A 21,842-nucleotide genomic window follows, 5' to 3' on the forward strand; every position below is an offset into this window, starting at 1 on the left:
CGAATAAATAAATAAAATCTTAAAAAAAAAAAGTTTTAGAAAATCAGTTGATTTTTATATGTAGATATCTTTTTCTCCTTTTTTGAGGAGAGAGTACTGATTTTCATGAGGCATTTATATAATTCCAGTTAGGTGTGAAAGTCCGTTTCTAAAATGTCTCTATGCATGCAGGTTAGATCATGTCTCTTACATATAGTCAGATGCACTGCTGTTTTTTCTTCACCAAAAAAAAATACTTAAGGCTTCATGAAGAGGATGGCATTTGAACTTGGCCTTGAACAAAAGTTTAAATGGAGAAACTTCTGAATGTGAATAATTATTATTTCCAATATTTGGGGAAGAGGAAACCTCTTGAGCAAAGGTTTGGAGGCAATAAAGTAAAAGAATATTTCTAGGAAAACAAGTATTTCCAGGAAAACAGTCTGGCTGAAACTGATTCAGTTTATAAAGTGTCTTAAATGTCAGCTAATGAGTGTGGATTTTTTCCATATTAGGAGAACAATTGAGGTCATCTGTATTAGGTTTAGTTTGCTAACATAAGAAATAAGTATTTCCCCAATAGTTTTAAAACATACCCAGTTAAAAATTGTACAGTGTTATCATGAAAACGACAGATTGTGAGCTTTTTATATGTCTCTAAAGTTAAGCTTTTTGCATAAGATCTTCTAGCATCTTTCCTGAGTTCAAAAATACTTTTAGTAAAAAAAAGTGACATTTTTCCTCAAAATTAAGTGTCTGATTCTTATAATAGGCCAAATATGGTTGCATACTGGCCTTTTTACGTTTGTTCATTACAACCCAGTCTCTAAATATTAATTGGCTAAGATATATTTGCAGTGATTCCGGGTTGGTAACTTTTCTAGAAGCTAGCGATTTTATTTCTTTTATATAACAATATGCAAACATCATCATATACGAAGCATGCCACTGTGAACCAGCTGGCCCCTGATGTGCGGCCCTGGCACTAGGGGATCAGTTCTTACGCAGACCTCCTGTGCGAGTTAGTGTGAATTTCAGAATCTCGCTTGAACACCAGACTGTCAGAGAAATTAGGTAACTTTGACTCTGTTTTGGACAAAAGAATTTGATACACTCTCAAATATGGATTCTTAAAAGTCAATATATAGTTCTTGGAGTTATCTTTTAAATGGCTACAGAATCTGTTTTATTTAAAATCTTGAAGTTCGTAAAAATTTATTTTGACATTTAATGTTTTATGCTAATCAACAAGTATATAAAGTCTTAAATATCTAAAACATACAAAATTGTAGATGATTAACCACTGATGGTATTTAATAAAAGAAATACATCCATGAATGACTGTGCTCCCATCTTACCATTTGTGCCATGAAAGTGGAAAATTACTAGATTACCCAGAGCATTTATGGAAGGCAGAGGCTGTGCCTGATTTTTTGTGCATCCCCTCAGCATACTCAATCCACAGCTCTGTGTGAGACATCTGCTGAGGTACTATTTAAGTCCTGTGGCATCTGGCATTTGGTATTCTTTTTTGCTATTTAGCAACTAAGTAAAGAATAAGTCTTCACAATGTGTATCGAAGATTCAAAATGAAAAATAAAGTATGCAAAATCAAATTTATTTTAGGATATAGTAGTTTTCAATTGTTTGGGTGTTACTAAGAATAGCTAACACTAGGAAACTGTATTCCATAAAAAGAAAAATGTGATAAAATGACATTTGGTATTTATATCCAGATGTCAATGAAAGGCTGTTCAGACCTTCATTCACTCTGATCTTTTCCTTTTGTTGACCCCTTTTGCCTTATGAGTTTTGAGAAATAATTTTTCCAAGAAAAGGACTTTTCTTTGCTAATATAAGTCACATTCCTATGGAAATCGTGGAAAATTAAAAGAGTGAAGGACAAAAGTTACAATTTTATCACCTAGAAATAATGACTAAGTAATTTGTAACATGGTCTTGGTAGATTTTATTTTCCTTTCACTTCCCATTTGAAAATGTTTGTTTCTTGAAGAGACCCACTGTTTTATGGCCTGATAATTGCAAATTGCTGGCATTTGGATTTGATTGCTTTTGCTTATTGACCTTGTTTACCATGTTTTAAGAACCCTGTTTTAAATAAATCAAGATTATTTAAAAGCCAGAGGGTGGTATATATTTGTGTCTCTTCTTTTAAGTTATTTTTAGATGAAAAGCTTTCTTGATATATTTTTATTTGATTGAAGGTGGACACATTTAAAGGATCTCAATATATAATTAACACGAAGTCCAAAACTATTTGAACTAAGAGGATTTCTCTAGCATTAATCTGGACAGGATATGACATTTTATTTCTTTTTTAAATGATGTGCGTGCATTTTGCAGCCTTCTCTTGTCAGCATTCTGGTTTTTGTTTTGGGTGTTGTGGGTTTTTGCTTGTTTTTTGTAATGGATAAATGGATTAAGATTTCCTTAGGGAACCAGGGAAGGTGGTGATATTACCATTTCTTTGTTCCCAACTTAAATTCTAAAAGATACTGGAACCCAGAGGGACACGTTCATAAGAGTGAAAAGACCCATTCCATGTCAGACATTTATCCAATAAGCACTAGAGAAAGTTGAGTTAATGCCACCTTTAGATGGGTTAGCCATCATGTCAACTACAGTATTATTTTTAGCTCTTTTTAGCACTTGGCTTTTGAATAAAATTACTTATCTAGCATAGAATATCATGAAAGGAAATATTAATCAGCTGCTTTTCTTAAACATTACATTATTTATTCCTGTAATTTTTTTTTTTTTGGGGGGGGGGGTCATGACTCTTCTTCTTGCAGGATATAGGCCTTTCCAGGACAAGGCTTCATCTTTTACAGTACCAACTTACGCATCCTGCATACAGTAGGTGCTAATAATGATGCTTAAGGAATACACTAAATGCTTTGTTTAAGGCAGCCAGCTGGAAGGAAACATGACATTAGTAGACCTAAAAATGTTTGTGGTGCCTGGCTGGCTCAGTTGGTAGAGCATGCAACTCTTAATTTCTGGGTCCTGAGTTCAAACTCCATGGTGGGTGTAGGAATTACTTTTAAAAAAATGGTAATTTAAAAATGTTTGTGGTCTTAAAATTCCACTAATTGTATTTATTTTTATTTATAGACATGCTTCCATCATTTCTTCAGAAAGTTGAAGTTGTCTCTGAAGCTTCTAGAGAAACTTGTGTAGCTTTGAGTGATTGCCTTAATCTCTTCACTAAACAAGAAGGGGTAGGTAGTTTGGAATTGAATTTTTTAATAATTGGGTGTCACATACTGGATCATCCAGTAAATCACTGCTTTCAAATTGACCAAAGGTAGGAGAAAATAGTCTTAATAAAGAAAATGAAAGCTTCATTTTCACTAAAATTTAGAACTCCTTCATTCTTGATTAAGCAAGATGATTCTGAAGTAACTTGTGTTCAAATCTAATTTACTTATATAGCTGTATTTATCAACCATGGTTTAAAGTTCTCAGTTCTTGTGGCATTTCAACAAGAGTTTTGTGGAAATATTGTAGAAACCAAAGGTTTTATATGAAAAATACATAATACTTTTCTTTTGAAAATAGAGCGCTGTCATACTTACCTATGTGAACTGAGCTCAGTGGATTAAATATCTTGTTCTTTCACCCCTGCTCTCTCCCATTCACTTTTCCAAATGTTAGTAAGAGTGGTAAGTTTATCTATTAGCATTCTTTTTTTCTGAGGACTGAAAAGTTGTAAAGATGTGTTTTGGTTGCCTGGACTAGGATTTTTCTTGTTTTAATTTTTTCCCCTTCTAATTTTCATGATTTTTCCCCTTCTAATTTTCTAATTTCATGATTGTTTAATGCAAGCCAAGCAGCCATAGGCTTTCTCTTCTTTTTTGTTAATTTCCACATATATGTTCACTCTTCAGCTTTTTAGATTAAGACACCAAAGTTCTCATTCTTGTTACAGTTTATTTGTACCTTTTAATTAGATACTAGGTTTCCGTAAAACAAGACAGACAAAAGTGGTTTTGTATGTTTCATATGTAAAGATCTAAAATTTTATTTTCTTGTGATTACAATGGAAGCCTTATGAATTCACATAAAAAATTTTTAAACGCCAGCTTTGTTATATACACCACAAATTCCATATTTTATCTGGAGAAAAAAAATGTGAGTAATCTGAAATTCATTTAGAACAAACTTACAGAAAGTCTTTCAGTAGAATTTTATTAACTATCCACAGGGAAACATAATTGTTCATTAAACATTTTAAATGGTTAATTCTTCCAATATTATTTGAAAACATCCCCTCTCAGCATTTCTATTTTTGGTGATATAATATTCCAGGTTATTTAAATGAGGCATGATTTAGTGATCTAAATAAATCTAAATAGCATTGTCCAACATTTTTGAAATGAACAAATTATGGTGTCTAGGAATTCAGGTAATATTTAATACATTGTAAAACTAAATCTCATTAACATCTCTTATGTGCCACCTGATGGATGTATCAATAATGTCTTTGTTTTAGAGGTGTATGGTTTCAAGGTAAATTCTAGATTAGAAGAAATTTAATTTCTGGAGAAGTCAACCTATGCTAATTTTTAAACTGTTTGCTTAAAAATATAGTCTAGGTAATTACCTCTTTGAAAATCCAGATGTGTAAGTATAGTAGCCTCAAGTTTAGACTAATTAGACTTTTAAATTTGTCATGAGGATTAAATAACATAATGTAAGCAAGACACTTAGTATAGTTTCTGACACATAGTAAGCCTTGAGTAAAAATCAACAGTTACTATTATAGAATGCTATCTAATTAACACTTGTGACCCCTTTTCTCTGATGGCATTTTGGAGCTTTTGTGTCTTTAGCATTGGATTTAACTCATTTTGGGAGGAGGTGGTATTATCTAAAGAAAATTTGAGTATTTGTGGAATGATTGTATTCTTTTCATCCTTATTATTTATTATTCAAGTGACAAAAGGCTACTTAAGTTCTCTGAATCTTGATATTTCCGTCTTCCAAATAAAGGAGACCATACAGTAAGTCATTAACAAGCACTGGTCTGAACGTTTAATGGACCTTTTTAAAATCTCATTCTTCTCCCTAACCAGCCGTGGGCAAGTTTCTGTAAAATGATATACTTCAGTGTCAGGTGTGGGCTTCAAATGTATATAGATGAATAATAGGTATATAAAGCATATTAACTCACTGTGTGGCATACAGTACTCATTTAGAAAATGGCATTTGTTGCTTCAAACTTGCAAAGTATCTTTAAGATTCTTTTTCAGTAATTCTATAAAATAGCAACTCTTGAGGTTCTGTGGATTTCCTTCTGAGAAACAGGATTATAGACAATGAAAAGGGCCCCCAAATATTTCAAAGATAAATGGCATCATTGAAGGTAGTTTTTCATATGGCTAAGACCTACAACATAGGAATTTAATAGCGTACTTGAGGTCATTGCAGAATAATTAGGTATTGTAATGCTTTATTTATCTGGAATCATAAGTTATATTTCTGTTACCTAGAAACTTTATTAAAAGAAAATTGTAAGCTTTGAACTCACAGAGACCTGGGTCTCATTCCATGTTCTCCTTAATCTCTCTTTGCCACAGTTTTCATATACAATTACCTTTTTAAAGTAGCAATCAACCAAAAAAAAGTGTTTTGAAGAGTAAGTATGATCATCTTGGCAAAACACCTTGTATACTACCTGGCACATAATGGGGAATCCAGTAGATCTAAGTGATCCCAGCCCCTGCATCTGCAAAACTTTTTATTCTAATCTTTTTTATGACAGTTATTTTAAATGTTTCGTGTTTACATCTTACGCTAAATTTTTAACACTTAATTTTATCTTTTCCAGGGGCCTCAGGATTGTCCTTTTGTCCTTTTTGTATGTTCATAATTACTCTGTGTCTTAATACAGAGATGCCTTCAGGGAATAATGTTTATAGAACTCTGTAATTTGACTAAATGGCCCAGTCCTGCTAATGCTCTTGAATTCACTTTTGCTCTTTACGGGTTTTAAAATTTTTTCTCTTGATTTTTAGATTGGCCGTGTGCCTGTCTGTAGCAGTGGAATACTGATCCCTTCTGGTTTACTCTTTCTAATGTTGTTTATTAAAAAGAAAACCAGATAACCAAACTTGGTAAAATTATGTCCACAGTAAGAGCAAGCTGGCTCTGTATGAGAAACTTAGGGGTTTATAATGAGCATAGGCCTTAGTGCCTGGACTTGGGGTTTTCTGTTTCTGTGGTATGTGAGTGTGCTTTGCTTTTTTGGAGATGCTCTGATACGACCCAGATATTCAAGGTTTCCATAGACCTCTATAAATGGGGTGCATTATGTAGGCATATTTTACTTGTAAATAACACTATGTTGAAAAAAACTGCAATATATAAAGCAAGCTGCAAAGCTTGTGATTGATTTACTAAAGGGAAATTTATTAGGTGTTTTTAGGGTAATATAGGAGAGACATTGGAGAGTGTGAATGTCGTAATTTGTCTTTAACCTTGTTTGAGAGTTCTATTCAAAAGGCTAGTGGGGCGCCTGGCTGGCTTAGTCGGTAGAGCACAGGGCTCTTAATCTCAGGGCCATGAGTTCAAGCCCCCACGTTGGGTGTGGAGCCTACTTTAAAAAAAAAATTCAAAAGGCTAGAAACTGGCTTCATGAATTATTTTTGTTTCTGTAGTTTTCCTCACCAGAGGGTGGTATCAGAAGTGGCTGAAATGTCACACAGTGCCATCATTGGTCCCCTTCTTGTTCTGTGTGTCATTGAGGTCCCTTTGATATTAATCAAACCAGTTTTTCCGAAGTAGGAACTTGCTTATTTAAAATTAGTGCAAGCTCACTCATAAAATATTTTATGCTTCTATGTTAAGTTTCCTGAGTGCTAAAGAGCTGTAACCCAAAAGTATGACTGGGGGATAGTGATGCTGTTTGTGGTGTAATGGAGAGATCTGGACCTTAAATTGGACCAGCTAAAAGGTATTGCTTTTTTGGACCAGATCCTGATATCTCTGGAGAGAAACCATGCCCTCCTGTGAGCTTCCATCTCTATAAAGTCGAGGTCTCTAATATTCATTAGTTTCCTGGGCTGTACCAAGGCCTTTAGTCATTTTGTGTTCCTAATGTCTTTCATTTCTTCATGTTTATACTTTCTGGGCCTTTACATCTCCATCATCTCTTCAGTCTCCTCCTCTCCCTCTGCTCTGAACAAAATTCTTTGTTAAACGTGGAGGCAGTGACTCTATTTGCTACCAGTTCCCTGCCACTCCCAACCCCCAGTCTCTATCTTTTTTCTTTCCTTTCGCTGGCATCTGGCTCCTTCCATCCTGCTTCAAAAACAGCTCCTCTCTTCTTTTGAATCCTCTACTCCCTTACAGCTTCTGTCTCCCTACATTCCTTTCCAATTCTATTTTGGAAAATGTGATAATTTCTGTTTCTACTTTATTCCTCAACTAGCCCACTGAAACCATTCTTGCCAATAATCTCCTTACTGCTAAATCACAGGATACCCTTAAATTACCTTGCTCGTCCTGTGACAGATCTGGCGTTTGACGACTACTTGCTTTTTGGAGTTCTTCTCAGTGATTTCCATGGTGCCTACCTCTTCTGGCTTCTCTTTCCTTTAGAGCAGCTCCTCCTCAGTTTTCTTCTGAAGCATCTTTTCTTCTGCCTGTGCCTTGAGTGTTAGTGTCCCTGGTTTCTGTGGGTGGCCTTCTCACTCAGCATTCTCCTTGGATGATCTTAGCCATTCCTTCCAACAGAGATCCGTGATGACTCTGATATCTCCACCTTAGATCTCCTGAGCTATGAACCAGTATATCCAGCTGCCTTTTAAACATTTACATATGATTATATCATAGGCATTTCAAAACCAGTGTGTCTAAAGCTCAATTATCCGTTCAACTCAGAGACAGAATTACCACCTATCCAGGAACCCAAGCCAAGATCATGCGAGCTGTCCTCAATTCATCCTTCTTCCTAATTCCCCCACACTTATCAAGTTCTGTCATTTTTCCTTCCTGTCTCTCAGCTGTCTGTCTCCCTGTCCTCCCTCTCCTCCCACCCAACACTCAGATCCCCCACTGCCACTCTGAGGATAGAGCGCTCAGGATTGCTCTGTGGGATGACTGCCACCATCCCAGGTTCCACCCTTCAGAACTGGCTTAGATATCTCTCCTGTTCTAGGAGTCCTTGCTATTGTAGCACTTAACCACACTGTATCATTATATATTTGTCTGATTATATATTTACTAAAGAGCCCCTTAAGTAAGCAACTGTATCTTAGTTATTATTGTAGCCTCTGTGTCTAGTATAGTACTTGACCTGGAGTAGACAGTTAATAAATATCTGAATGAATGCATAATGAATGTCAAAGGAAAGAATACAAAGATCAGACCATTCGGGATCTACTTTCTGTTGTCTTGACCTTGAGCAAATTAATATATGTTTGGGAATTCCATTTCCAGTCTGAAGAGAATACAGATGAGTTATTTTATGTGAAGTTCCTTGATACAGTGCCTGGCACAGTTTAGGTGCTCTGTAAATTGCCTTCTAAAACATTTTGTTGTTTTTGCTGCCTTGTACTACTTTCGTAAACTGAATTCATTCTAATTTTTAGAACCCAGGAGGAAGATTCTGTAGTAGCTTCTTTTAGTGCCAAATGTGACTTTTCACAATACCATTTAGTTATCAGTTTAGAATGAGGGCGGGGGTGGGGTAGGAAACTGACTTTTCAAAGACACCATGAAACCTCACTGACATTAATTCCAAATCTTCTAGTGTACTGTTGTATCCTCTCCTACACGTTTTGTATCCGTAGCGCAGTTACAGCCACCGCTGCCGAACAGCGCACTTAAAGTACCCTAGGATCTTATCAAAGAAATACTCAGTTTGCTTCAGTATTATTCTGCTCAAACCTGTTTGAGGACAGGTTTATACTGTTTAAAACTGTTGGAACAAAAAGTTATGTGTACCCCACCCTCACCAGAGCCACATAGTTAACTAGAAATTTCATTAGCCTGGACATCCCACTTAAGTGTAGTATTTAGGAGGTGGGTTTTACCGTCCTTTGAGTCTTCGTCTACACTTCAAGCCTGGCTGGAATAGAAACCATCTATTCCATGTAAGTAGTAGGATTAATACCATCGTTTTCCCCGTTGCTCAAAGGGTAGCCTAGAAAGTGCATAAAAAATAAATACATGAAGTCTAGTTGAGTCTTTGTTGTGGAATCGGAAACATCCACTCTTCAGTGTAAGCCTGAGTAAGGGTCAGGTTGCGTTTGAGGCACAGCAGTCCCCAGAAGAGGATTCCTCTGCTTTTCCCCGGGGGCGGGCTGGCGGTTTGGAAGTTGTCAGGGCCGGCGCCGCCCGGAGAGGGCGTGAGCACACAGCCCGCTCTAGGACCTCGCAGGAGCCTCCGCGGGATGCACGCAGAGCTGGAGTAGCAGTTTCCTTACTTCCTTTCGAGAATTGCGGGCCAGCAGTCCGCTCGCTCCTTTGGAGGGGCTGCGTGCAGGCTTTCGCGGTCCCGGGCAGGTCCCACCTGCGCCTCCGAGGAGCGGGCCCCGCGGGAGGGGGGCCAGGGGAGGAGGGACTGGACGACGACAGCAGCCGCGGAGCCGCCTGCTGCAGGCCGTTCGCCGCGCTGCTCGCACTCTCCCCGGCGAGCCCTGGAGGAGGGCGGCTCTGGCTCTGCGGCGGAGGGGCGCTGCACGGACCTCTGGTGGCCCGAGGACCGGCGCGGGAGTCCTGGGCCGTGGGCGGTCAGGCCGCGCCTCTCCTTGACCTCTCTGGAGCCGGGGGAGGGCCGAGGAAAGGTGACTTAGAGAGACCTTGCGGTGCCGCCCTGGGTCGCGCCTCCGGGCTGGGCTGGAGGGGAGGCGGAGGAACAGGCCGAGCGCATTTGTGCTGGAGCTGGCAGCGGAGCGCAGGGCGGAGCGCACCGGCGGGGTTCCCCAGATCCGGCTCAGGTGGGTGAGTGTGTGTGCCCTCTGGGGGCTTTGCGAGGTCAGCCTCGGGAAGGCAGAGGACACGAGCGGGGGTGGGGGGGCGGCCAGACGAGATCTAGGGATGTGAGTAGATCCAAGAATAGTTGGACGGGTTTGTGCGGAGCAGAGTGCAGCCCCGGGCCAGTGGGGAGGGCTGCGTGAAGCCGGGAGACCCTGCTCTCCCAGCCTGGCCAGGGTCTTCCTGCTGGCTCCGTACTTGCATCGGGTTCCCCCAGGAAGAGCCGCTGGGGGGAAAGACTGGACAGATCCCCCCCCCCCCCCCAGCTAAATATCGGTAGTAGGTCAAGTGGGGCCGGAGTGGGAGGAGTAAGGCAGTGAAAGACATTATTGTCCTAAATAACCTTCCAAGTTAGTGATTTTTTGCATGTCTCTGCCCTGGCTGACATTGAGATGAATTTACCATTCGCTGTTCAGAGGCTGCTAAAATTCCAAGGAAACGCAAGAGTGGATTAAAGAGAGAAAGGGAAACTATACTGGGGCTGGGGAGTGGGGGGGGGGGGGGAGGTAGCTTTTAACTTTGTTTTGATTAAGGATTTTTGATTACTCATAGGCTTTCTTTGTAGCCTAAACCAGTGGAGAATCACGTTCCCCAGCATTCAGAGCATGTGGCTAGTTGTTTTGTGTTTTCTGTTGTGCTGGTTTTTTCTGGATTTGGAGGGAGGGTAGTAAGAAAGGAAAGATGCCAGGGAAGAGCTTAGTACAGCTTTTGAGAGTTATTAAAGCTATTAAAAGTTTCTTAATTTCAATTAGGTTCAAAGACAGAATGAAGGCATTTTGTTTTAAAGACATAGGGTAACTTAGCAGGAATCTTTTTCAGAAGAGAAAAATGCTTGAAATGCGTGTTGGTGGAGGAATGTGTAGGCTAGAATATGGGTATCTAAGTGTAAATATTCTTTTCAGTTTGAGGGCACACCGAAGTTAATGTCTGGTCCAGATAATGTTTGATTTCAGCCACGAAGCTGATGACTTTGGTATGTTAGCTGAGTTTTGATTGAGTAGATATTTAATCTGAACATGATGACCAGAGAGCTAGATCAGCCTTTGTCCTAGTACTACTTTCAGTAGACAGGGATCTTAAAGGAATTTGTGTCACTGAGAATATGCTAGCAGGACTCCAGTCTCCCCTCTTTAGAACCTCTCTAAGGGTTAATTTGAGGGAATTTCATTGAGGGTAAAAGTGACCTACATAATTTCTGTGCCCTCAGTTGTGCACCTTGCAGAATGAGGGAAAATTAAAAAATTCCTTAGATTTTCCATATTGAAAGCAAATGCATGTACTACAGGGTGGTGTATAAATAAAGTCAAGCACCTTTAGAGTGCTGTACATAAAATAATCGATAAAACAGTTATGCAATAGCATGCTCTAAGCTTTATATACAGTTTATAATATTTGCCATCTATATTCTTTAAAAAGCTTTTGTAAATTTATTAGTATCTTGGCATTCAAATATATACTTGTATTTATAAGCTCTGTGAGGATTATAAGAATTTTTAATTCCTTCAAAAATTAGAAATTTAGATTTTTGACTTGGTCCAGTTATTCTACATTATTCCTAAACTTATAGTTTGTATGTACAGTCAGGAAATACACTGCAAATTGATTTTGGAAGCAGGTAGGACGTAAGTTAAATGTTCTTAATGTTTTTAAATGTATTTAATAGGAAGTTTATGTAGTATGAAGCAGGTTTTCATTTTGATAATTTGTGAAGTATTTGAACAAAAATACTTAAGGTAGTAATTATTTCAGCAGTATGAAAGAGAGAGAGAGAGAGTGTGTGTGTGTGTGTGTGTGTGTTATTAACCTTGTCGTGCTTGATATAACCCAGGATCTTTTCCTGAGTTTTTGTATCATAGTGGTACTAAGTCTGTAACTTGCCTGCAGTTGTATTTTTCTTATATTCTATTAGAGAGTGCAGTGCCTGATTTAGTCTGATGAATTTTAAATGAGATGTAGCAGATATAATTTTCCTCTCATTTTAACGTAAGAGCGATAAGGATATAACCCCTATACATTTTTATAATGGTCCACCATTGATTTGATATCTATTATTTTATGTAAAATGTTTTCCTTAATTCAGTGTTTACAGAGTGTTTACCTTGTCAGATACCTTGCTAAACCGGTCAGGGCTAGATGAATAGAAGAAGGGTTTTCTTGAAAGGTTTTATCAAATATGCCTAAAGAGTTTGAATATTATCTTGGGCAGTTAGAATCACTGAGAGATATTAATCAGGGGAGAGATTTAATCAGATTTGCTCCTTATGAGAAGGATTAGAGAAAGGCCTCAAAACCGGGTGACCAGGTGCAGGAATTCAAGAGAGATAATCAGAGTCTGACCCCAGCTGGTGGCTACCAAAAAGGAAAGGAAGATACAGAGCAGAGAGAGATTTCAAAGATAACCTACTAGGAGCTTATAATAGTTGAATATGAGGAGTGAAGGAGAAGATGGAGTTCTAGATGACCCCCAGGCTTATGGCATATAAATGATGGAAGATGACTGAAGGAGGGAGTAAAGGGAGTTAGGGGGAGAATGAGTTCACCTTTAGACATAATCCTAGTAAGGGTGTCCTTGTTCATCCAATAAAAAATTATGAATTATAAGTATTGGAAGTCACCTGAATAAACATGGAACTTGAGTAAAGAATATCACCTGGGAGACCTATAGCTTGAAAAAGTTTGAAATCAAAGGATTGAATATTGATATTAAAAGACAAGTGGGAGAAAAGGAAGCCAGTGGACAGCACTGAGAAGCAGCAGCCAGAGAAGCAGGAACATTCCAGAACAGTGGAGGCCAACAGGGACAATCGGGTCAAGAAGTTGAGGTAACAACTGAAATGTGTTCATTATTGGTCTTAGATGTAGGAAGTTCTAGAAGGATGACATAGGAAGAAGCTAGATGGCAATGAGCAGCAGAGTAAGTGGGAAGCAGTAAAGTAGAAATAATGAAGATAGACTCATTTGGTTTCGATAGACAGTCATAATCTATGAATAATTACAGTTTTGCTCCTTTTTTCAAGTCTTACATCTCATTTATTTTTCATGTTCCTAATGCACTGGCAAAGGCCTTCAGGACAATGCTGAATAGAAGCTGAGATGGTGGGAATCCATCCTTGGTTTTGAAAAAAGGCACACTTTTAATTACCAACGACTCACTATTGAGAGTGATATTTAGTAAATACCATTTATCAGATTACTGAAGTTCTTTTTCATTCTTATATCGTTGAGTTTTTTTAAATCATGAAAGGGTGTCACATTTTATCAAATTCATTCTGCATTTAATAAAATCATAAGGTTTTTCTTAAGGTGGCAAATTATATATTTTTTTTCAAATTACATTTTTAGACTTTTTTAATGATAAGCCATCTTTGTGTACTTGGGATAAACCTAATTTGGTCATTATGTATTATTTTTAGCATTCTCCTCGATTTGGTTTCTTTTGGATTTTAGCATCCGTTTATGAGTGAGATTGGCTTGTAATTTCTTGTTTTGTTCTGTCCTCAGCAGGGTTTACTATCCAGGTTATATTGGCTTCATAAAATGAGTTTGGGAGTATTCTCTCTTTTGTTGTTCCTTGGAAGAGCTTATATAAAATTAAAATGGTCTGTTCCTGCTTGTAAAATCATCTTTCTGAGATTTTTTTTTATACTACTAAGTAGACATGTTTATGGTTATAGGACTATTTTAGTTTTTATTTCTTTTTGGGTCAATTATGACATATTACCTTGTTCCAGGAATTTATCCTTTCCATTTAAGTCTCAAAATTTTATTATTATAAGGTTGTCTTTTATTGTCTTTTTAACTTATTTTGGATCTGTAATTAAGTATTTTTTCCTAATGTTTTTCCATTTTTTCCCTGATATTTATTTGGATATTTCCAAAAATTTCTCTTTAAAATCAGTCTCCTTAAGGCTTTGATTATTTTTCAAAGAACTCTTTAGCTGTGTTATTTGTTGCATCTTTTTCTTTTAAATTAATTTTTATGGTTACCTCTATCACTTTCTTTTGAGTTTATTTTTTTCCCTAGTATACATTTATTATCCTTTGTCTCTTGGAAGTAGATAATTTATTCAAAATTTTTGTTCTTTTCCAGATTTCAAGTTGTATGTTTCATAATTCTAGTATTTTGTAATTTAGGAAATATATTCCTGCCAGCTTTATCTGTTGCTTTATTTTATAGACTTTAATAATGTATTACTTAGACTTCAGCTTTCCAGACTGAGAACTGCTAACATATGTAGTGTACTGCCCTTCTAATACTTAAAACATGTAAAACTTTTGTCAAGGTTTTAAGTACTTTGGATTTTTTTTCCTCTTACCCGACTCTTCTTGTTTTCATTGGTCAGCATTTCTATTTCCCCTCCTGACTTGCTTCTCACCTTCTTCCTTCTTCCTTCACCCTCACAACTTTTCTGCCTCTTGACAGTCTGATGGTGGAGGAATGATCATCATTCCCTTGCCTTCTCCCTTTTTTCAAATGTCTTTCCAATTTTCTACCCACTCTCCCCCCACCCCATACTTGGAGGATTTTTCTGTGATCTGTTCAGTGTATTCCATCTTGCTCTTTCCTTCTCCTCGCAGCCTTGGCTCCAGCACCAAAGAGGAAAAAGCAGATAACCTGTATCTGATTTTCTTTAGATGCTCCAAGGTTCACCCTTATTTACCACATGATCTTTGTTACTCCTCACGCAATCTGTCCAGCTGATGACGATGAAGTCGGCACTATGGGCAAGGCCTAGGAAGAAAGCACAGATGGTAGAATGTGGACCTACTCTGATTTGGAGTCCTGAGGCACAGGCGCCAATATTAGTGACCCTCTTCTTGCTGTATGACTCTGGGTGGCTTATTCCAAGGCCTCGTATTCCTCCTCTGTATTATCAACACAGACCCCTTTCCTCTACTTCAGGAGTTGTTGTGAGACTTAAATGAAATAAGGATAAACCCATCCGTTTTATAAGAGACAGTCTTCCATGCTTTATTTTCAAAAAAATGTCTTGAAAGGATTTTGTGCTCAATTCAGGGACAGAGAAATGGAGTGAAAGTGGTTTGTGGCATGGGGTGCGGGATCAGAGAAACCCTGGTGGGAAGCAGTAGGTGTCATAGGAATGAGAGGAAGCATATTGGTTGTGCTCAGTGGTTGAGATTCAGGGGAGGTGTCTGTCCTCTGGTAGATGGGAACTAGAGACATGGACACGTGGTTCATCTGGTGGCTGGATGCTATCCTGTAGTGACATCATTACCTATTTATTATTTGCTGTATTCAGGAGACTGCCTTTCTGAGCTTATGTGAGAAATCACCCTTCACCTAAAATAATGTTTCTACAAAGGAGATTTTTGTTGTTAATTAAAAAATTAGGTTTGTAAACTCTCCTTAGTAAAATGTCTTACTTGCAGTAGAAATGAATTAGTTTCGAATATTTTCTTCATTTATTTTTGTTACTGTAGTTTGTGTTATGGATTAGTTGTTTAAAATCCCAGAGTCATAGAATCAACCTTAGATCGTAAAGCATCTAGTCTGGTGATCCTCAAAGATCTCACTGGGGCCTAGGGCAGATACATAAGATGTATGCTATACATTAGACAGATACAAGCCAAAGCACCTCCTTCTTTATGAAGGCACCTTCATAAAACACAGTTTGAAATAGTGATATAATTGATCTGTTCACCTTTGTGTTACAGGTGAGGAGAGTAAGGCCTGGAAAGAGGGGTAGCTTCTTCCCCAAGCTAATGCAGCTAAGTGGGAGCTACCCTTAGAGCTAAACCCAGTGTTCTGCCTCCAGTCTAGTGATGAAGAACAGCCCCACTGTATCACACGCAGCCTGAATTAGGAAAATGTATGCATTAGAGAAGATAGTCCACCTTGTTTCAAAGCTGATGTGGCCATCTACTAGCTAATATCTCAATTTGACAAAAGGATACCAGCTTTAGAAATAAGCAAATGGCCAAGAATATTGCAATGTCTTCAGATTTTGCACGGAATACCTGTATTGCAGGCTCTCAGCAGGAAACGTTGTCTGTGAAAATTTTACTTGATAGAGGTCACATTTGTAGAAGATACTGAATTCATCCACTTCTCTGGATAATCTGTATTGTATCCTAAAATTAGACTATCAGAATGCTGCAGCTTGGGCTATATTTTCTTGATTTTCTGAAAAATAGCCCTTGCTGAGTTGTAAATTGGAATTACACCCTCAATTTCTACTGAGGGGTATCTCAAAAAAATTAGCATTAATGAAATTATTGATTATTTTGTCCTTGAATACTCTTAGTCCCCTATACATTACCCTGAAAAAGAAATTAGAGCTAAGGGCAAAGAGGGCGTTTGTTTTCCCTAAAGAACTGATATATTTTTTTTTCCTTGTGGACAATTAAAAGGGCGTAATTGTATTTCTCTTTCTGTTTTGGCCTTGAGAGAATTCAGAGCCAGGTTGGTGGCTCGTCCACAGTATCTGTGTAGGCTCCTTCACTTGTAGGTCCTACCCTACTGCCCTATCAGAAATTGTGTATTTATCATAGCCTCCCAAATTGGAAATCCCGGGATTAAGCATTCTCTTGTGAATTACTTGAATGTGGTTGTGCCCCAGAGTCCATTCAATATGATGACTGTATTTTGGGATTTTTCTGCAAGTAGTAAATACTAAGTAAATAGTTGTTACAATGTTAGAAATAGATTTGTATTTTATACTGTAGTTTTATTTTATGTCGTGATGTGTGCGTTTTGATATTAACTGACTTTGTAATAGGTAACTTCAAAGATCCAAGTTAAAATACATGACAAATGTTACAGTTGGACCCTTTTTTTTATACTGATGCAAATCAACCTTACTGTGTATTTTAGAAAAAAAGGTTTTCCTTCTTATTTTTATTTGTGGTAAAATGCAGAGAGCATAGCATTCATCATTGCTGTTTATAAATGCATAATTCAGTAGCATTACGTACCTTCACAATGTTTTGCAGCCATCACCACCCTCCGTCTCCAGAACTCTTCATTTCATAGTTTCAGCTCTTAGTTTCATCTAAACTGAAACTGTACCCATTAAACAAGAATTCCTCACTCCCGTCTTCCCCCGGCCCTGGGCAACTGCCATTCTACTTGCTGTCTCCCTGAATTCGACTACTTTAGGAACCTCCTACAGATGGAATTAACATCTGTCCTGTGACTGGTGTTCATCTCACTTACCCTCATGCCTTCAAGGTTCATCCATGTTGTGTAGTAGGTGTCAGAATTTCCTTCCTCTTTAAGGCTGAATGATACTCCATTTTGTGTATATACACATTTTCCTTCACCATTCATCCATCGATGTCGCACTTGTGTTGCTTCCACCTTTTGTCTGTTGTGAGTAGTGCGGCGAGCAACAGGAGCGTACAGACACCTTTCTGTGTCTCTACTTACAGGTCCTGTGATTATGGACTCAGAAGTAGAATTCCTGGATCATATGATAGTTGTCTTTTTCATTTTTTGAGGACTTGCCATACTGTTTTTCGTAGTGACTACACCATTTTACATTTCTACCAAGAGTGTGTAAGGATGTTAATTGTTCTACATCCTACCCAACACTTGTTGTTTTCTCTTACCATTGTTTTGATATAGCAGCCATCATAATGGATGTAAAGTGTGGAAAAAAATTTTTTAATAAGAGTTAATCACTTTTTGATCCAAATGTCAACCCCAGGGTTGACAGACGTCTCTTCCTATGTTGTCCCTTAATTGCCCTGTAGAGCCATGATTTTCCGTTATTTTTCCAACCATTCAAAAGTTGCCCTGTTGAAGTGTGGTGGAGGGCACACACCCCTAAGTCTTTCTAGTATCCCCTCTTTTTTTCCCCTCTAGTTAATGAAAAAGTTGCACAAAGCAAGGGTGATGCTTGGTTTCTGTGGACTTAAGACTTGGCTTAGGTCTGAATATCCATATTCTAGCTTTATTTTATTATTATTCTGTACTTCAGATAGCAAATGTTGCCTTTTGAAGGGTCATTGCTTAATGGAGAAAAATTTTATCTTGTCTACAGAGTCAGCATAGGAAATGAAAGCTAAGATATATTTGAATCACCACAGATATAAAATATGAAACAGGGAAATTGATATACTTAAGAAAAGTCAAGCCTACTTTCACCTGTCCATGGGAACTAATAAAGTAAAATATCAAAACCAGAAAATGATTAACCCAAGCATTAGAATTGAGCAGGGAATTTAACATGTTCTGTAGAGAAATTATTTGATCTTTAGCCATATTGAGGAGGACAAAATTTCTATAAACCTTGAAGTCAAGGGAAAAATTTAAAAATAAGATAGAAAATTGGGGAAAATGTAACCACAGGATTATCAAAAGGATCTTTGGAGGGTCATCGAATTTTCCTCCATTTTCAAGAATCCTCTCTTCAGCTTCCTGCTCAGCTAGACGGTCATTTTACATGATTGTGAACACTGTCACCAATGGCTATACAGGCAATGTACTCCAGTCCCTACACGCTTAGAGCCTGAGTCACACAGACCTGGGTTTGAATACCAGCTCTGTCACTTAATAGTTATGTCATCCTAGACAGATCATGTAATCTCAGTAAGCTTGAGTTTCATCGTTGTTAATAACACTTACCTCACAGGATTGTGGGAGGATTATATGAGATAGTATGCCAAGTATTTATCATGATTTTGACATATAGTAAACACACCTAGATGTTAGCTCCTGCTTCCTGCTGATACTACTACTATTACACATGAATTTTCTCCTAGGACCACCCATTCCACTGTAGGAAAGCTAAGAATACTAGACGGTTAAATCTTACATTAAGGTGAAGCTTTTTCCATTTTTCTTTTAATTCACGTCTGTACTCTGCAACGCCACGAGAACGTATGTTCCGTCTCCTGTGACAATACCTCCACTGTTTGGAGCAAGCAGTAAACTCTTCTCTTCTCCCAGGCCAGCCATCTCCCAAGTTCCTTCAGCTGTCAGGCTTTCCAGATCCTTCCTTTTCTTACTCTCAACGATCTGTTTTTTCCTAAAACTGCATCATCCAGAAACAAAGCTAATATTCCACATGAAGTTTGAGCACAGAGCATGGCTCTTCCCAGTTGCCTTTCCATCCTGCTGGAGGGAAAGAGTCCTCATTGCTGTGGTAGCCTACAGAGCCCTATGGGAAGGGCCCTGCTACCCTACCTCTCAGTCTCTCTTGTGCTTAATACCTGCTGCCAACCTACTTTGTTCTGCGGACAGCAGGCCCCTCCTGTCCCACAGACTTGGGAGCCTGTCCCTGCCTCAGAACGCTCACTGTTCCTCTTCTGGAAGACATTTCTCCCAGGGCTTTGCCTGGTTCTCTCCCTTACTTTTGTCAGCTTTAACTCAGCACCTGATCGCTGAGTTCTCTGGCCATCCTGTCTCCCGGGACTTTCTTTCCCCTTCCCAGCTTCATTTTTGCTTTCAATGTTTTCCGCCATCTAACAGACTAAACATTTTTACTTGTTTGTTTCCCCCCAGTAGACTGTAAGTTCTCTGAGTGCAGGGATTTTTATCTATTTTGTTCATTGCTGATCCTCTGCAGCCTGTGATGTCTGGCATGGTGTAGGTGGCTGGTGAATATTTGTTGCCTGAAGCACGACTCTCCTTTGCTTAGAAGTTGTATCATACTGGGCTTGGAAAGGACACTTGGGCATCCGTTCACAGTCATGGGTCAATTTTTTAAAAATTTGAAAAAAAGGAAAAATTTTTTTAAAGATTTTATTTATTAGCGCGCAAGCACAACTAGAGGGAGAGGGAGAAGCAGACTCCCTGCTGGGCAGGGAGCTGGACATGGGGCTCCATCCCAGGACCCAGACATCATGACTTGAGCTGAAGGCAAACACTTAACCGACTGAACCACCCAGGTGCCCCTGGAAACAGAAAAATTTTTAAGTGCTCCACTTGAAGGGAAAATAAGCCACATTTATTGTTTTAGGACTTTGGAGATTTTCAAATCATTTTGTTTGCTTCGTCAGTATTTTACATATAATTTTATGTGCTCATAAGATTTTTATGTTCTGTAAAAACCAGTTTAGGTTTTTAAAATAAGAATATCTGTTCTTTAAATCTTAACAAAGCTTCCTGAGCAGAGAGCTTAAGATAAATTATCTTTCCAATTTAGAATGTCCAGACTCCCACACCAGGTGCTTGATCTCTTCCGTGTGCCCTACAAAGATTGTTTTCTCTTCGTGCCAGGACTTGAAAACTTGGAAAGTACTGCTTTAAGATATTTAAAATGTTTTCTTCAGGTGGAGTTACAACCCACTGAATTGTGATTCTAGCATATTTTAATGTTTGTGTTTTTGTCCTGGGTTGAGAACTATGAAAACACTTGGTAAAACAATAAAACATCAAAATTTTGTAAAAACGAAGTTATTGTCTTTCTGGACTTAACAATGTTCCACGTGTACAGAAAGATATTTCCAGAGACTGAGCTGAAGGCATTAGAAAAAATAGAGTTGGACATCAAGGTATAGCTGTATCGTGCAATAGTCAACAGCAGCAGAGAGATGCTTGTACTTGCAACGTGAGTGATTCTGAAAAACACTGTACTTAAAGAAGCCAGACACAAAGGAGTGTATTGTACATGACTCCATTTATTTGAAATCAAGAACAGACCAACCTAAAGCATGGTTCTAGAAATCAGAGCAGTGGTTGCTGAGGCTGGGGGTGGGGAGAACAGGAGAGTGACTATAATGGAGCACAGGAGAATTGGGGTGGGGGGCTAGAAATATTCTGTATCTTTGTAATGGTGCTAGTTAAACAGGGTATATATATTTGAAAATTCATGAACTATACATTTAAAATGGATTTTACTGTATGTAAATTATAAAAATCCACTAAAATAGGTTTGGTAGGTGTTACTTCTATGTATAACTTTTTGTAGTTATTTTCATCAACAGAACTCTCAACTACAGAGGACTTGAATAACTTTTGAAAATAAGCTTTGTTTAGATTATGATCAAACTTCTCTGCTTTTAAAAATGATTGTTTATACCTCTTGTGGCCTATCTTGAAAAAGGAAATTTATTTCAAGGATACATAAAATATATAAATCTGTAGTGATTATATAAGAGTAAGCTATTTTTAGGTAGAAGCTTTGCAACCATAATGAGACAGGAGTGTGCTTAACAGAATCTCAGTTGGGATTTTCATACTAGGTGCCTCAGAAGGCCATGCATTCTGCACTGTTGGAAAGTACCTTTCAAACATTTTCTTTGATGCATTGTCAGTTTTTGCAAATTTGATGCAAACATCAGTTCTTGAGTAGACATATTTAAAGGTATTTTTCTAATTGTAAAGTTATGAGAGATATATGGAAGATACACAGGAGTATACAGAAAGCTATTTTCTGTCAAATATGGAGAGAAATATAAAAACCAGAGCCCAGCAAACCATTGTTGGGATTTTGGTATGTCTTAGTTTATGCATATTTGCAAACACACAAATATAGTATACATTGCTGTTTAATATGCTGCATTGTTCTGAGTAGTATCAGAGTATTTTTCTTTTTCATACATACTCTTTGAAAACATGTTTGTGTAAGAAATGAATTATTTTAATTCCCATTATCAGTATATGAGTGGTCTTTTTACTATGCCCTTACTCTTAAATATTATTGTTTTTATAATTTTATTGAGGTATAATTGATGTATAGTAAACTGCACATATTTAAAGTGTAGCTTAGTTTTGATGTATGTTTACAGTAGTGAAGCCATCACCCCAATCAAGATACAGAATATTTTTATTACTTCCAGAAGTTTGTTCTTGCCTTTTGTAATACCTCCCACTTTCCCACCTACCCCAGTACACAGGTACTATTGATCAACTTTCTATCACTAGGGTTCAGTAGGCATTTTCTAGAATT

At 37.9% G+C, this 21,842-nt stretch overlaps 1 protein-coding gene across 4 annotated transcripts in view; it reads left to right on the top strand.

Moving 5' to 3' along the window:
* Positions 1–21,842, top strand: part of OSBPL1A (oxysterol binding protein like 1A) — a 221,484-nt gene that overhangs the window by 98,567 nt on the left and 101,075 nt on the right. For 3 of the 4 annotated variants that reach the window (XM_087869914.1, XM_087869915.1, XM_045781786.2), the window contains one exon: positions 3,115–3,221. In XM_087869914.1, the coding sequence (XP_087726040.1) occupies positions 3,115–3,221 (107 nt within the window). Of the gene's footprint in view, positions 1–3,114; positions 3,222–9,397; positions 9,948–21,842 lie in introns of those variants that run through there. The other variant, XM_045781789.2, reaches the window with a different exon arrangement.

The sequence above is a fragment of the Ursus americanus genome, chromosome 19 (genome assembly GCF_024610735.1).
Source record: "Ursus americanus isolate L20-20 chromosome 19, mUrsAme1.1.p, whole genome shotgun sequence".
Lineage (NCBI taxonomy): Eukaryota > Metazoa > Chordata > Mammalia > Carnivora > Ursidae > Ursus > Ursus americanus.